Raw genomic sequence first — 15,573 nt, 5'->3', positions numbered from 1 at the left:
TATATATAGTATTAAAAGTTCCAGTAGTATGGGAAGTTTTTTGTTTATATAAAAAGTCTATGTCAAAAGACTGGTAATGAAAGAATGATAATATGAAATGAGGAGGATGATTTGGCTCATATATTAAAAGATGTTTTTTGCCTCTTTGAGTGTTTTCACCCCTGATAGCAACAGCAGTAGTAACACACTCACCCTGCTCCTTGTGAGCCATTTGGTTTTGCCTTGAGTCTTGGTCAGGAAGGATTGATTAGGTCCCGATGCTTTACTGTTCCCCACTGTTCACCCAGCAGTACTGTAATTGTAAATCTGTTGTAAATCGATTGTCAGGTCATGTTCAATGGAAACTAGTGAGCAAAGCTTACCAATAGCTAAAAGGAGTCAGAAGTTTCTTGTTCTTGTACCCACCTGTGTTAAAAATAAAATCAACAAATGTGGAACTAATAATAAGCTTATGCAGATTAAATGTTATAAATTTGTTTAAAATTCTTTTTTTCCTAATAAAATGCTTGTTTCAGAAAACATTGGATACTCTAACACGTGTGCTGGCTCGACACGTGTATGGTCTAGAGCTCAATAATCTTCCTTTGGAGCGTGTGACAGAACGTCGTTTAATTAAAAGGGGAACCAAATTAACAGGACTAGATGTAAGTACTGTTTATGGATTAATAATGCAGTGTTATGGTGCATTTCTATCAATTTCTGTTGCACACTTGCACTAAATTGAGAGGTGATATTAGGTTCACGAAGAAACTGGATAAGAATAGATAAGAATGGCAAATCAGAATTTGCCACAATAATTGTTTATTTTTGTCTGTTTTGTTTATTATAGGTGATATAGTAACCCACTTGAATTGTAAATTATAAGGAATTTACACCTTTATTTAAAGATCTACAGAATACTGAAGCAAAATGGAGTATATCTGTCAGAAATGTTTTTGAGTTTAAAAAATTGCATAAGTCAATGTGCAAGTTTTTAAATCTTAAATTTTTGTTATTAATAAGTAAATATATTGAAGTTTTTAGATGTGTTTAATTACTGGTTGCTCTGATACTAAATGTTACTTTTGGGCTTCAGTCTGTCAGAAGCAGTTTTGCTCGAAGTTGGAGTAGTGTTCGTATGGAACGTCAGGTTCATGCTCCAGATAATCACAATGCTGGGCCTTCTACACTGTCTCACCTACAGGAGGAGTCACAGGGAGACAATGTTAGCACCCAAGGTGAGTGTCTTAGCCTGGGCCATCTTTTTTGGGGCCTGATGGTTTGATGTCTAGAAGAAAGTGTTTACACTTAAAAGTTTAGCAAATGTGCTGTAATTATTTTATTTCATTCTAGTCATATTATCCAAATGAAGTAAACTTCTAGGCAGAGAAATTCCAGGGTTGTCATGTGATAGGTATTTTGTCTTATTCTCAGGTCTGCATGTCACCTTTTTAGTTCCCATCAGAGATCTGACTTTCAGAACAAATGTCACACTATGTTTTTCTGGATTTAGTTATCTTAACATTGGGTCAAAGTGCAATTATTTAAGTCATTGTCTCAGTTTTGTATGATTGTGAACTGTGAGACTTTATCTTATGAGACTATGAGACCTTAATAAGTTAAATTGTTCATCAAGGGAGTGCTCAAAACATGCCAGTTTCATCACTGACAATTTAACTTTGCTACAAATGTTAACTTGACTGTAATTAACTACTACTTAAATAATGAGTGATGCATATAAGGGTTTGATAGGTCTACAGGAAAGAAAAAAACAAAACAATCTAAACGTTATCAAAGTCATGTCATGAGCCCTGGAGTCATGAACTGTGTTCAGGGGAAGTTTGATGCAGGCTGGACCCTGAAACTGTTGTTGATGTTGAACCGGATATATTTGGCAATATTTTTATTTATACTGTTTATATATATTTTGTATCAGTGCTTGTGATATATACAGTATCATATCTCTATATGGTAAATAACTTGAACTAAACTTTTTGTGTAATATTTGTCCCACAATTTTAATTCTGTTATTTATTTTGCATGTAATTCATTGGTAAATCAAATTTCTCCAACTTTATGTTGGAAACAATTATAAATATAAATACTTGTACAATTATGAATTAAGATAATCAGTTTAATTAAATGGAGTAGAAGGTGAGGAAGTAATGTTGAGATGCCAGTATGTTGATGTTACCTTTATCATAAGTGTTGAGAAACTGCAGGAATAATAATAATTAGGATCTTCAGCATTTGTATTAATTTAAGAAACGTGTGACGTATAAAAATGAGTTACATAAAGTTACGACACTACGGTAAAGCTCTTGACCAAAATAGTCTAAATATGACATGTGTCATATATGTACATGTATATTATTCCTGCATTTTTTCCCCCTTGTTAAGACAGTTTTTTCTAGTTGCTGTCCAAGGAAGATGGGTGGCAATAATTTTTATTTAATAATGTCATGGACAACAAAGAAACGATTTCTCTTCCACTGGAAAAGGGGATTTTTATATTTTATGAAGATTTGAATTCATAAATTGTAAATTGAGATGAAGATTCACAGTGAAAATGTTTGAAGGAGAAATGAGGTTATGTTATTGGTATACAATTTTGATATAATGTTACTGAGAATGAGTTTTTCAAATATAAGAATAACATACAGGAAAGGAGCAATGTAGAAATTTGCATGTTACAAATTTATTACAGAAAATGGTGTTTAAGAATTTAATGAACTCTTATTGTTAATTTATCATGTCAATGTGTACTTTATTATTCAAAATACAAATACTCAACAGGGAGCAGCGATCGCAGTCCATTTTCCCGAAAGCGTTGTGGAAGCGTCGGCGGGGGGTCTCTCAAAGCTGGTGCTGGTGGCAATGGCAGTAGTCCTAAACTGTCTCCACACCACCCTTCTGGTGACCACTCTCATTCCTCACATAGTCACCACCATGATCACCATCTCCATACACATCACTCCTCCCACCCAGGACTTGGCAGACGACTCACACGCTCATTGTCCGAGTCAAGTTTGATAGTGAGGAGGAGACCAGGCCGAGCGCGTTCACATGGTAAGTGCTTATGTGCCTTCTCCATTTATGCTTTTCAATTTTTTTTTTTTTTGGTCCAATGGGTAAATTTTTGGTGTCTTAATGTACTTTCTGAATGAACATGACGATTTCAGATATTAGATGTATATAATTTTGTTTTCTGTTTACTATTTATGTCATATACAGTATATATATAATGTGTGTATATATATATATATGTATATATATATATATATATATATATATATATATATATATATATATATATATATATATATATATATTATATATATATATATATTATATATATATATATATATATATACAGTGGAACCTCTATTAACGAGTGGCTCTATTAACGAGTTTTTCCAGTAACGAGCAAGCCACTCGCAGCAAATTTGTCTCTATTGACGAGCTCGCCTCTATTAACGAGTGAAACCACATGGCGCTTCCTAGCGTCTCGCGGGTTCTCGCAAATTCTCGGACGCCTCCGACGCCAGTGTTGTTGTTGTATCTCACACGACAAGCATCCCTCTGGATTTATTTGAGCTTTTCTTTGGGTTTTTAGTGGTTTTGCGACTACAATTTGTAACACACGATGTCTCCAAAGAAGCTGCTTGCTAAAGATAGTGTTTTCAAGAGGAAGAAAGACACAATTATTATGGATTTCAAGAAGGAAATTATAGCAAAGCATGAGTGTGGTGTCTGTGTGATTGATCTCACAAGGAAGTATGGCAGGTCCTCATCAACAATTTACACCATTAGTAAGGGAATGAGGAGGTAAGGGAGGATGCTGCCTCTTCCACTGAGATCAGGGAAGTGTTTGGAATGTTTGAAAAGGTGAACGCATTCTTGGAAAAGCTGCCCTGATAAAGCAGTGACAACCCAGTGTGTGAAAATGTTTAATTAATTTATCACTTTGTGATAACACTTTATGAAAGTGTTATCGTTTTCTCAGGTATATGTCGCTTGAACGTAACACACTTTTTTTCTCTTGAATGCACCCAAACACCGCGCTCAAGCATCATTTGAGAAAATATTTCTATAAAATCCAATTCTTATCCAATCGACTTGGGGATTGTATACATGTTTGCCATGAAATTTCCGTTTTCTTTAATAATCACATTGCCTATTTGAGAAAACGGCATTGTATTGTATCTTCGTGGTAAGACTATTATATTGTTGACACAACGAGTGTAATCAACGTAGTTTTTTATTTGGTGCTGGTCTAACGCATCCTTGTGTGACATTTGAAATGAAATTTGAGTGAAATTCCCAAGAAGAGAGAGTCCGCCTGACTCAGAGGTGGATTCTCCTTCCACACCAAAACCCCTCTCCTCCTTCCCACCTCTCCATCGTCTCCCTCAAGCCAGCAACTACTCTTCATAAGGTAAAGTAAATATTAAAACACTACAACAAAACATTTATATTTACATGTGCAGTATTATATTTACATAAAAAAAAGTCATACAAGTATGGATGTTTTTGGGAGTGGAACGGATTAAATTTATTTCCTTTATTTTAAATGGGGAAATTTGTTTCCAAAGACGAGTTTTCCAGGTAACGAGCTCGGTGCCAGAACGGATTAAACTCGTTAATAGAGGTTCTACTGTATATTATATATATATATATATATATTATATATATATATATATGTCGTACCTAGTAGCCAGAACGCACTTCTCAGCCTACTATGCAAGGCACGATTTGCCTAATAAGCCAAGTTTTCATGAATTATTATATTTTCTCTAATTTTTTTCTTATGAAATGATAAAGCTACCCATTTCATTATATATGAGGTCAATGTTTTTTAATGAAGTTAAAATTACCGTAGATATATGACCGAACCTAACCAACCCTACCTAACCTAACCTAACCTATCTTTATAGGTTAGGTTCGGTTAGGTAGCAGAAAAAGTTAGGTTAGGTTAGGTTAGGTAGGTTAGGTAGTCGAAAAAACATTAATTCATGAAAACTTGGCTTATTAGGAAAATCTGGCCTTGCATAGTAGGCTGAGAAGTGCGTTCTGGCTACTAGGTACGACATATATTTTTATATATATATATATTATATATATATATATATATATATATATATATATATATATATATATATATATATATATATATATATATATATATATATATATATATATATATATATGTATATATGTGTATATCACGAAAATAAACATGTGATTAAGAATGTGACAATGTCAGACCACGGAGGAAAATGAAACAGGAATTTCCTTAAGTACTTTCGTATATTAAATACATCTTCAGAAGGTCAAGGACCTTCTGAAGATGTATTTAATATACAGTACGAAAGTACTTAAGGAAATTCCTGTTTCATTTTTCCTCCGTGGTCTGACATTGTCATATGTATATATAAATATACACATATATTATATACACACATACATACATATACACAAATACAGGGGTACCTCGATTTAAGAGTTTAATCTGTTCCTGGAAACAGCTCGTAATCCGAAAACTCGTAAACTGAAGCTAATTTCCCCATAAAAAATAATGGGAATTGAATTAATCCGTTCCTGACTACCCAAAAACCTCACTTCAAACTAAATTTTATACCTAATTCATCCAAATCTACACTACAAAAGTATGTTCAAGTTATTACTTACCCTTGCTGATGACTCCTGTTGGCATATGGAAGATGGTGAGGAGGGGGGAGGAGGAGAGGTGTTACTGTTTGGAAGGGGAGTCCCCTTCCATTATAACATCAGGCAGTAAAGATTTTTCTGCAGTGCACTCTCTGGCACGTTTTGCCTGTCTACCACTAGGTCCTGGTTGTAATTACCTAAGTGTAATTACCTAAGTGTAGTTACAGGATGAGAGCTACGCTCGTGGTGTCCCGTCTTCCCAGCACTCTTTGTCATATAACGCTTTGAAACTACTGACGGTCTTGGCCTCCACCACCTTCTCACTTAACTGAAGTGAACTTAATTGTGGCTTACTGCTCGATTTTCTCACAATGAAGCAATCCATTGAAGATTGTTTTTCCCTTCTTTGCAACACTTGTCTGTAGTAAGACAAGACATTGGCATTGTCATTTAATGGTTGGCAAGAGATTTGATTGAAAGTAGAATTTGCCAAAGCCATTTCTATTCACAGCTTAAAAAAATGTATGACACCGAAGGTGAACGTCAAGAGAGATGATAAGAGCTAGGAGGCTGAAGACACAGCACACGATCTCATGCCTCCTTTGTTATAAGCAATTGGATATCCAATCATTTTTATTTTTGGAATTATTTTTATCCAGTTATTTTCTATTGGGAAACAATATTGCATACATAGTAGTCCATACATGAAGATGGCCAAGTTGACTTTTTATCACGAACCAGACAAACTGACATACTGTGTGTGTGTAAATCACGAAGAAATTAACATGTGGTGAATAATATGACAATGTCTTACCACAAAGGAACATAAGACATGAAATTCCATAAATACTTTTCGTATTAATCAATACATCTTCAGAAGGATCGTGTACTACTATGTACGAAGGATCACAAATGTACTATGTATTATTAAACATGATGAACCCCTAATAGTGAGGGTGTGCATGAACAATTTTGCTTTATGAATATTTTGTTAGTATAAATGTGTTTCTTCTTTTAGTCATGGTTGTTTTACACCATATTGCTAACCTCTTTTTTTTTTTTATTTATTATCTAGGACCTGGCCACTTTAGGATCTGCCGAATTATCTGATGATCTAGCCACCTTAGAACTTGGCCACGTTAGAATCTAGCCACTTTAGGCATCGACAGTTTAGGAGCTTATGACTTTCATTGTTTTTTTTGCTCAGAATAATGCACGTTCCACAGTCGGATGCAGTAGACTGTTTGTGCCATTTTATGTCTCTTATGTCTGTCTCTCTGCCCTTCTGTCTCTGGTTATGTCTGTCTGTCTGGTTTGTTCATTGAATTGTAAATATTTTCATGATTTAGTCAGAAATTCAAATAACATAAGCTTGTATGAGTATATTGCTCTGTACATGATAATGTTGTCCATTTAAACATTTATTTAATGCTCTATATCTGAGCTAAGGTCTCTTGGTTGGATCCTTTGAGCTAACTCATCAATAAGGAATTCAAGAGAAGGAGGGGAAGACATCATGAACCAAAAGAGTTGAGACAATAGGAACTGGACTAGCAATAGATTCTTCAGAGCCACTGGGCAGTGCACCATATGATCCTAGAGCTGTTGGCAGGCAGCATACCAGAGAAACTGGAAAAGGACCTTCAACCACTCCCTTCTCAACTGAAAACAAAGCATACAAAATTCAACTAGCTGCACAGATCCTTGATATTCTGATAGTAGATGATGCCTCCCAAGAATCAGATGAAAATAGATGGCAAGCCAAGCCTAAGCATACACTTGAAGGGAGGGATGCAGACCTGGTGTTCCAAACCAACCCCACCCACTGGAAGAGTTGCTAGGGACTTGGATGAGACTTTGGCTTGTTGGCAATGATGCCAAAGCAAGCCACCACCCGCAACATCCTAGCACCGATTTGCCGGCAACACTGATGGATAGGATACCCAAGTTAACCAGTCATTGAGGTAGACCAGAACATGGATTCCCAGGAACTTTGTTTTCAAAGAACCACCCTTGTAGCTTGGAAGATGGGTTGAGTGCCATGCTGAGCTCGCAGGATAGAGCCTGTTAGGAGTAATGTTTGACTCAAAATCCTGGTCTGTCCCTTTACACAGAATTGATGGAAATATGCCAGTAGGCATCCTTGAAGTTCAGGGAAATAAGCCAAAACTGGTTCAACATTATACAGTGAACTACAAACATGATGATCATTTGGGAAGAATGACATAGGTTGTGAGAATTGATCCACGGCAAGTTGATCAACCAATCTCTCCAACCAATCCATCACCGAGGCCTACCACGATAGGGCTGATGAGAATTGCGATGTACAGTAAATTACCAAGATCTTGTAATACTTTAGGGAACTCCCTACTGATTGAAGGCAGTGACTGGGTGATTGCTCAGCCAGTAGCTAGCAAAGTGATAATTTATATTTTATTTTTTGTTTGGAGGGGAGCTTGTCACGTCTAATACATGTTATTTTATAAGTTTTAATGAGTTGGTCTCTCAGTTGTGGTCCGAGTTAAATTTGTTATTGCCTCAACTTCATCAACTACATAACCAAACTATTTGGAACGGTATTGGTCTTGGTGAGTGAGCATAAATCCTAGCCAGCAGAATATATTTCTGTAATCCCATACAAGTTTTTGGCTCAATTCAGTTGTTTGCACTTTTACTGTCACAATTTCCTGTATACGTAACAGTTTTTTTGCATTTCACATGTATATGTTAGTTAGCCTTTTGTTTACTTGCACTAAAATTGTTTTGATGTCATATGAAAAGAAGAATTGAGTTTTTCCCTTTGATGCATGCTCTGTGAAATGAAGTCATTTGATTTTTTTTTGGTATATAGTATTATCAAATCCTAAATGTTACCATTCTGAAAACATGGATACCAGACACTTCTTTGTGATGTTAGTCAATGTTTGTTGTTACCCAGGCGAGTGTGATGGTCACATGAGCAGTCACCCGTTCTTGCACGGCACAAGATCTAAATCCCTGGAGACCCTTTCTCACGGTAGGTTTACATTTAGTCGTCATAAGTAGGTAATAAAGCCACTTTAGTAACTTTACTAAAGTTATTTAATCTCCCACAGTAGACCTGCTGCCATTTTTCTAGGTGGGTTTAAAGTACCTCTCATGGTAAGTTCAGTTATTTTTCCCTTTTAGGTTCATAGTTAGCTTGTTAGAATAGATTATATTTTTTTCAATTACCAAAACAAAAAAGTTTTTCCATTGAAAGGTGTGGTGGATTTTTTTTACCATGTACTGTAGTAGATTTCCAATCTAATTTTCGTCTTTAGATTCAAATATGTTTATCCATAAGAGTCATAGTTGCTTTCATATGTTGGATTTGTTTAGTCTTTTCCTCTTAGCACTTTTACAATGCAGTAGTTTTCTGTGTTTAGTATTTAACTGAAATATTATATACAGTAAGTTAGTTAAGTAAGACAACATATTGATACCAGTAGGACAAAGTACGATGGTTTCTGTATAGGGATTCCAGATTCCACAGTGACTTAAAACAGTGGCTGCACACTACTCAGACTGTAGCACCCTCTTCATTTCACTAGTTGATTCAAGGGAGATATATACATTCTATTACATTTGTGTTTCATCCTGTAAAACTTAAAAGTTCACTAAGCTTTCACCTCCTTGTCATTTGTCCAATTGATGGGGAAAAATACCAGGTTGAGAATAAGAGCTTGTTGAAGATGGTGTTTTTATCGGTAATGCAGAAAGACCGTCTTCAGTAAGGTATACTCTCAACTTTGTGTTTGTCTTTATTATTCTCAGCACTTTGTGGTCTAATCGACTATTGGTTATGCTAGCAGTCTGATGGCTTGTGCATTTTATGTTCAATTTCTCATTTGGTTCCTTTGCCATTTTCAGTGGGTGTTAGGGAGCATAATGAACTATCAGATACCCATCTACCTGTATGTCCATCTATATGCTTCAGTGTGTGTGTTTGTGTGTGTGTGTGTGTGTGTGTGTGTGTGTGTGTGTGTGTGTGTGTGTGTGTGTGTGTGTGTGTGTGTATAGGCTCATTCGTATGTACAGCACAGTATATTACAACTGTCTTCATACATATATTTATCTATATGTACAATTCCCTCAACAGGAAATAATATATATTCATTGTTTTGTACATTCATGTATATGTATGTTCAGTACAGCATATGTATGTTCTTTAATGTGCATATATGTCCCTCTATCAATCTTCATTATGTCCATTCATGCAGCCAGGAAGGGCATATATATGTTCTGTGTGGCCTTCTTTCGCTGCTGTGGTAGTTTGTGCATATTATGAGTCATTCAGATTAAGATAGTTTGATTTAAGTTAAATCAAAGACAGTAGTAGAGAACTAAAGATAAGTTAAATACTGTATATAAGAAATTAGACAAAGTTATTTGTATAGAAGGCTTTACCCCCACCTGTATATAACAGTACTATATTCACTACACTAACAGGTTGTGAAAGGATTCCAAGTTTATCTGAACCTTCAGGAATTGTATTGTCATGTGTCCATTTATGCAAGGTTCAGGGTCTTGCTGGGCTTCCAAGTTGGTCAAACATCTTGCCACTTTCCAGCTCTTGATTGGGCTAAATCTGGCTCTTTGGATATTTTCCTTCAGGAACATTTGTCTCCTAAGGATCAGTGACAGTCTCCATTTGGGCTTCAAGTCGGTAGCCTTGTCTACTTGCTCAAGATTCTGTATTGGTGGTACACTCGGGCCATGATTTTCGTGATACAGTATAGTATTTCATTACACAAATTTAGAGTTACGCTGTAAGTAAATATTTCTTTGTGAGGGCTAAGGATGAATTAACTGGGATACTAACCTAACTTTACCAAATACTGTACAGTACTTCTATCCACAGTATCTTATTTATCTTTCACTCTTATAAAGTGAAAGATGGATGAAATACAGTCTTTAGCAATGTGAGTATCACTAAGTAATGTGCAAAAAGTTATGTGTATGATTATGAGATATATTGTGTCTCACCTTTCACAAAATTGCTTACACTTACTCCACCTCTTCTGCCTCTTGCTTCACTATCCCTCAACCTTCGTGTTTTTATACAAATAATCCATCCAGACTATTTTACCCTAACTATGGCGAGAAAACGTAATAACTGCTGCACTGTACAAAATGTTTACGCGAAAGAGGCTATGATTAACGCCAAATGTACTTGACAAATAATGAGTGTGGAAGTGAGTGTCTGCTAGCGGCCGACACCTCTGACAGTGGTGAATCTAGCTGATACAGTAAAGTGTGGTAAACAGATTGCTTATTAATGTGAGAATTATAAATATAGCATTTACATTTTTATGTTGATATGTAATCTTTGCTCATATATTCACTTGAGTTGAGAAGTGTGTGTGTGTGTGTGTGTTTTGGTGGCATCTTCTGCTTATCAGCTGATCACTTCTACCCAGTCAAGATAAAATACAGTTAAAGAAATCTGGCTTAAGCTTTTTCTCCTTAAAGCGAAAAATAAAATAAATAGATTACTGTCCTTATTATCATGAGAATAAAAAATAATGTGTTGTTTTATGTGCTATATACAATTTCTTCAGTGAGTAATTTTGTGAGGTAGGCAGTATGACATTAGGTAGCAGTTAGTGATTGCACCATATGAAATATTATATGGGAGAAATAGAATGTATATGACTAGAAGAATAAAAATATAAAGGATCGTTACACATTTAGTAGTGCTTTTGTGGAGGACTGTCAGACATTTACTTTCAGCCTTACCTGGCCCAGTCACTTGACCAGTCTTTCAGTTTATTGATTCTGGACGAATGCCTACCAATCATTTTAGTAAACTTAAATCACATTGAAAGTGTTCGGACAAATAAAGAGTGGAAAATGTTTACGTTTTGAATTCTCCGGAACCTAACATGTTTTTCCCATATTTATGTTGGGATTTGATTGTTGGGATTTTTGTTCCCTTTCCATAATTTCTTTGGCAAGGCCATTTGGAAAGATGCTAGTCAAGATAGTGGGCACGAGAACCTAGAGGAAAATTGGACGTGGATACTTAGTGGGCAAGGTCAGAAGAACCTAATGGGGGGAATGTGAATACTTGCTGAACCATAATGACTCTGGCTCAGGGTGCACATGATTAACCTCAGCTCAGAAAATGCTGTTATAATGTATAATAACATCTTGCATAAAAGTATATATAACTAACTTAAGTAGCGTGTTATTTTGCATAAATGCAAAATAACATGTAATATGTATGATTTATAATGCAATCATATCTAATCAATAGGATAATAAATCATCCAATTGATTGGTCTTCCTCCAAAATTATCTTTCCTGCCTCTACACAGACGCCGTCTTGTTGACCCGACTATAATACACAACGTACCCTACATGAACTTGAGTCCTGGCTTTGTTGCTGTTGACTCTTCCCTTTCACAGTATATACTCAAATGCTCTAAACTTTCTAACAAATGTGACCTAACATAAGCTTACCCTTCCATTTATCTTTCTTTCTCTTTCCTTTTTTCTTTCTTTTTCTTTCCATTGTTTTCTCTTACAATCCCTTGCTTATTCCTATTACTATCCCCTTCTTATTCCTATTATTATCCCCTTCTTATTGGGTGGTTATACTGTAAATAGGAGCTGCCTCGTATGGGCTACTAGGCCTTCTGCAGTTACCTTTGTTCTTATGTTCTTATTCCTATTACTATCACCTTTATTACACCTTATCTTTCGTACCTTTTGCCTTGATTTTTCCTCCTATAAGAGTTTCTTCTCCTCACTCTCCTCTTCTCTCCTCTTCTCCTTTCTCTCCTCTTCTCTTGCCTATTTATTGCCTTCACCTCCTTTCCTCATCACAATTGACTTGAGAATAGTTCAGGATGGACCAAAAAGTCGCCGTTCCTTCACTTTCTAGTGTGTGGTTAGGTCAACATATTTCAGCCACGTTATTGTGACTCCTTGTCTGCATATTCAATATAAGACAAATAATGTGGATAATAAATCATTATGTTTGGCTCTTCTAGGATATGGGGAGGATGACTCTCGTACACCCTCTCCATCGCCATCCTCAGGTGTTGAATCGTCTTCTATGAAGGATTCTCCAATGCAGATTGAACTAGGGGGAGATACCACAAGTATAGGTTTGTACTTAAGAAAAATATTTGTTGGTTACATAAATATGTTTAATTATTACCTTTTCAGATTTTTATTTATACAGCAAGTTGATAGTAAGGAATATTTCAGTGTTTTTACATGGGAACATGATGATAGGCAGTTTTTTGAATACTTTAGCTTGATTGATACATGTGTAATGATGTTTTTGCGATATTATCAAAATTAAGGTGGGAAAATGTCTTGTAAATCTGATGTGTATCAAACCATGAATGATATTGATTTTACAGTATGTGATGTAACGTGTCTACGAAGGATTTGTGCCTGTTGATATGAAATTTTGTTGCCCTTTTTTTATTATCTGTGTAATTTATTTATTTTAATTTTTTAGATACCTTGGAAGGAGGCTTATCATCTGATCAGCGTTCAGTAATGTCAGGTGGCAATGTTCGTGGTTGGTTGCCAGATGTTGCTGTTGTTTTATGGCGGCGAGTCTTGGGCCTTCTTGGCGACCCTAATGACGTAGCTTCTCCTGTTATTCATGCACAAATATTTAAATATCTCTTAGAGCTTATGGAGACATTGGTGAAGGTAGGGGGAAACCTGGCTTTTGGTAACTTTTGCTAAACATTTTGGGAATATTGAGGTTATTTAATGTGATCTGGATTAAACATTTCTAATATTGGTGCTGAAAAGTATTGTTATACAAATAGTACTGTGCTATACCTGATAATCTCTTATACCCTTCTTTCTTATACTTGACAGTTACGTAACAATCAAAGTATATCTGTTGATAACCAAAGCAGTCCCGAGCCCCCAGAACTTATACCTCCACTTACACTAGTCGCTCCCTGGTGCTTCAGAGTAAGTTCACAGCTCTTGTTTTCATTTCAGTTTGCTTGGTTCTGTATTTTATTTATACTGATTATATATATATTATTTATTTATTTATTTACAAACTCATTACAAGCAGAAACAGTTGTTGGTGCACATTTTACCCCCTTTATATTTTGTCAACTGTTGTGCACAAAGAAAGTGTACATACTGTAATTACTGTAATCACTTTTAGTTAATAATAGGTTTCGTTGCTTTATGCCTTTACAGTGAAACCTCGGTATTCGGATTTAATTGAAAGGCATGACGAATGCCGAAAAGTGCGAATACCGAACAATTTTTTTCCCATAAGGAATAATGTAAATTGGATTAATGTGTTTTGGTGACAAGGAGTCACCACAAAAATATATATATTGTCTGGGCTATTGAGTAGTCTTAATGTTTATGTCCACATAAGTGTGGATGACTGGTATGGATCATGGATCACTAATTCGTGGGGATGGATCACGTGGGCATGGATTACTAATTCCTGTGGGGCTTCAGTAGTAGTCAGGGAAAGTTGAAAATTCAGCTTGGTAGTAGTAGTTGCTTCTGGAAACTTCAGTGATACATGTAGTCTGTCCTTAATAAGACTACTCAATAGCCCAATCCATAGAGCCTCGGTCTTGCACGTGTGGGGTCTGCGGTTCGAGTCTCTTAGAGCTCAAGTGAATGAAATACTGTATATTTATACAATAATTCAATGAAATAAATGTTAACACACTGCACAGTTTACCAGCACTTAGGAGAGTTGATGGCATGTGTGGAAAGTGGTGAGGCAGAGGAGAGAGATGTTATACTTTGGCAGGGGTGTCCCATATCATTACTGTATCACAGATTTGTCAGTGATATTTTTCAAGAAAACTTTGCACTTTCCCCCATTTTGCACACATTTCTTTTATTAGAAAACTAGATTTAGGCATACCAAACTCGGTAACAAAATTAAACAAACGGCCACCACATTCATATTTAGCTATGAATTCTTTGATCTCTGTTGTGGTTCTAATCATTTTTATTTTTGCTTGACTCTTATCACAAACTTTCTTAGGTAACATGGTGACTTATTTACACTAAGAATACCACAATATCCAAGAGAAAAGTGTAGTGGGTTGTGCACTGAATGACAGCTATGGCGAAACTAACACATCAGGAACGTGCGAACATGAACAGTGTCTGAATACCGAAGTGTGCGTATTGGTAGCGGTGCGAATACCAAGGTTCCTCTGTTTTAGAAATTTGTTCGCTCATTTATTTTAGGATAATTAATATTATTTTTCTCCACCAGGCTTTGACTTTGCCCCCCCAGTTTCATCGGGGCAAGACGCTGGCGTATCGATTACTATGCATGATGATTGTGCGGCAGCATGATCTACCGCCTCCCCGTGACATACTCACACATTTCTATAGAATATTACACCAGGGTCTAGTTGGTCAAGACCAGGTAAGGCTATTGCCTTTCATAGGTTGTTTGGATCAGCCCTTCATGGTCATTTGTAACCATTTTAAATATTTGTAGAAATTTTAAAATCCTGTTATGTAATATCTGAGCTAAAGAATGAAATTGGTTACAAAAATCTTGGTGTTCTCTTGGGTATAAATTTAACTTGCAATTCTTCCTTCTTGCAGGAAGTTATTAGTACTCTGGTGGCAGAGTGTGGGCCGAGCTTCTTTTCCCTAGGTCTGCCAGGTGCTACAATGCTCACTCTTGATTTCATCTTTGCCACCAACACTGTTATCACATCTCCTGATACCAAAGTTGTAAGCATTTTGAATTTTTTTTTGTGACTTGCCAAGGGTTGAGTATATATTGTTAAAGATATGGTATTTCTCAAGATAGATCAATTGGTTTAGGTAGAATTGCTGGAATTAAACTTGTATGCAAATAATATCCACAAGAGCGTAAATTCCAGAAAGCATCGTCTTGCATACAAAAGTGGAACAGTA

The 15,573-nt window shown here is 35.9% G+C and overlaps 1 protein-coding gene across 5 annotated transcripts in view; it reads left to right on the top strand.

Annotated features, from left to right (window-relative positions):
* LOC123747310 (ral GTPase-activating protein subunit alpha-2) overlaps positions 1–15,573 on the top strand; it is a 78,698-nt gene that overhangs the window by 13,763 nt on the left and 49,362 nt on the right. For 4 of the 5 annotated variants that reach the window (XM_045729415.2, XM_045729413.2, XM_045729412.2 and 1 more), the window contains exons 13-21: positions 516–644; positions 1,076–1,217; positions 2,776–3,048; positions 8,588–8,665; positions 12,669–12,785; positions 13,148–13,347; positions 13,522–13,620; positions 14,915–15,070; positions 15,256–15,387. In XM_045729415.2, coding sequence (XP_045585371.2) covers positions 516–644; positions 1,076–1,217; positions 2,776–3,048; positions 8,588–8,665; positions 12,669–12,785; positions 13,148–13,347; positions 13,522–13,620; positions 14,915–15,070; positions 15,256–15,387 — 1,326 coding nt within the window. The remainder of the gene's footprint in view (positions 1–515; positions 645–1,075; positions 1,218–2,775; positions 3,049–8,587; positions 8,666–12,668; positions 12,786–13,147; positions 13,348–13,521; positions 13,621–14,914; positions 15,071–15,255; positions 15,388–15,573) is intronic. The other variant, XM_045729416.2, reaches the window with a different exon arrangement.

Source organism: Procambarus clarkii, chromosome 94 (assembly GCF_040958095.1).
Source record: "Procambarus clarkii isolate CNS0578487 chromosome 94, FALCON_Pclarkii_2.0, whole genome shotgun sequence".
Lineage (NCBI taxonomy): Eukaryota > Metazoa > Arthropoda > Malacostraca > Decapoda > Cambaridae > Procambarus > Procambarus clarkii.
The sequence above is the reverse complement of the archived record's forward strand: the minus strand, read 5'-3'. Positions and strand labels throughout refer to the sequence as shown.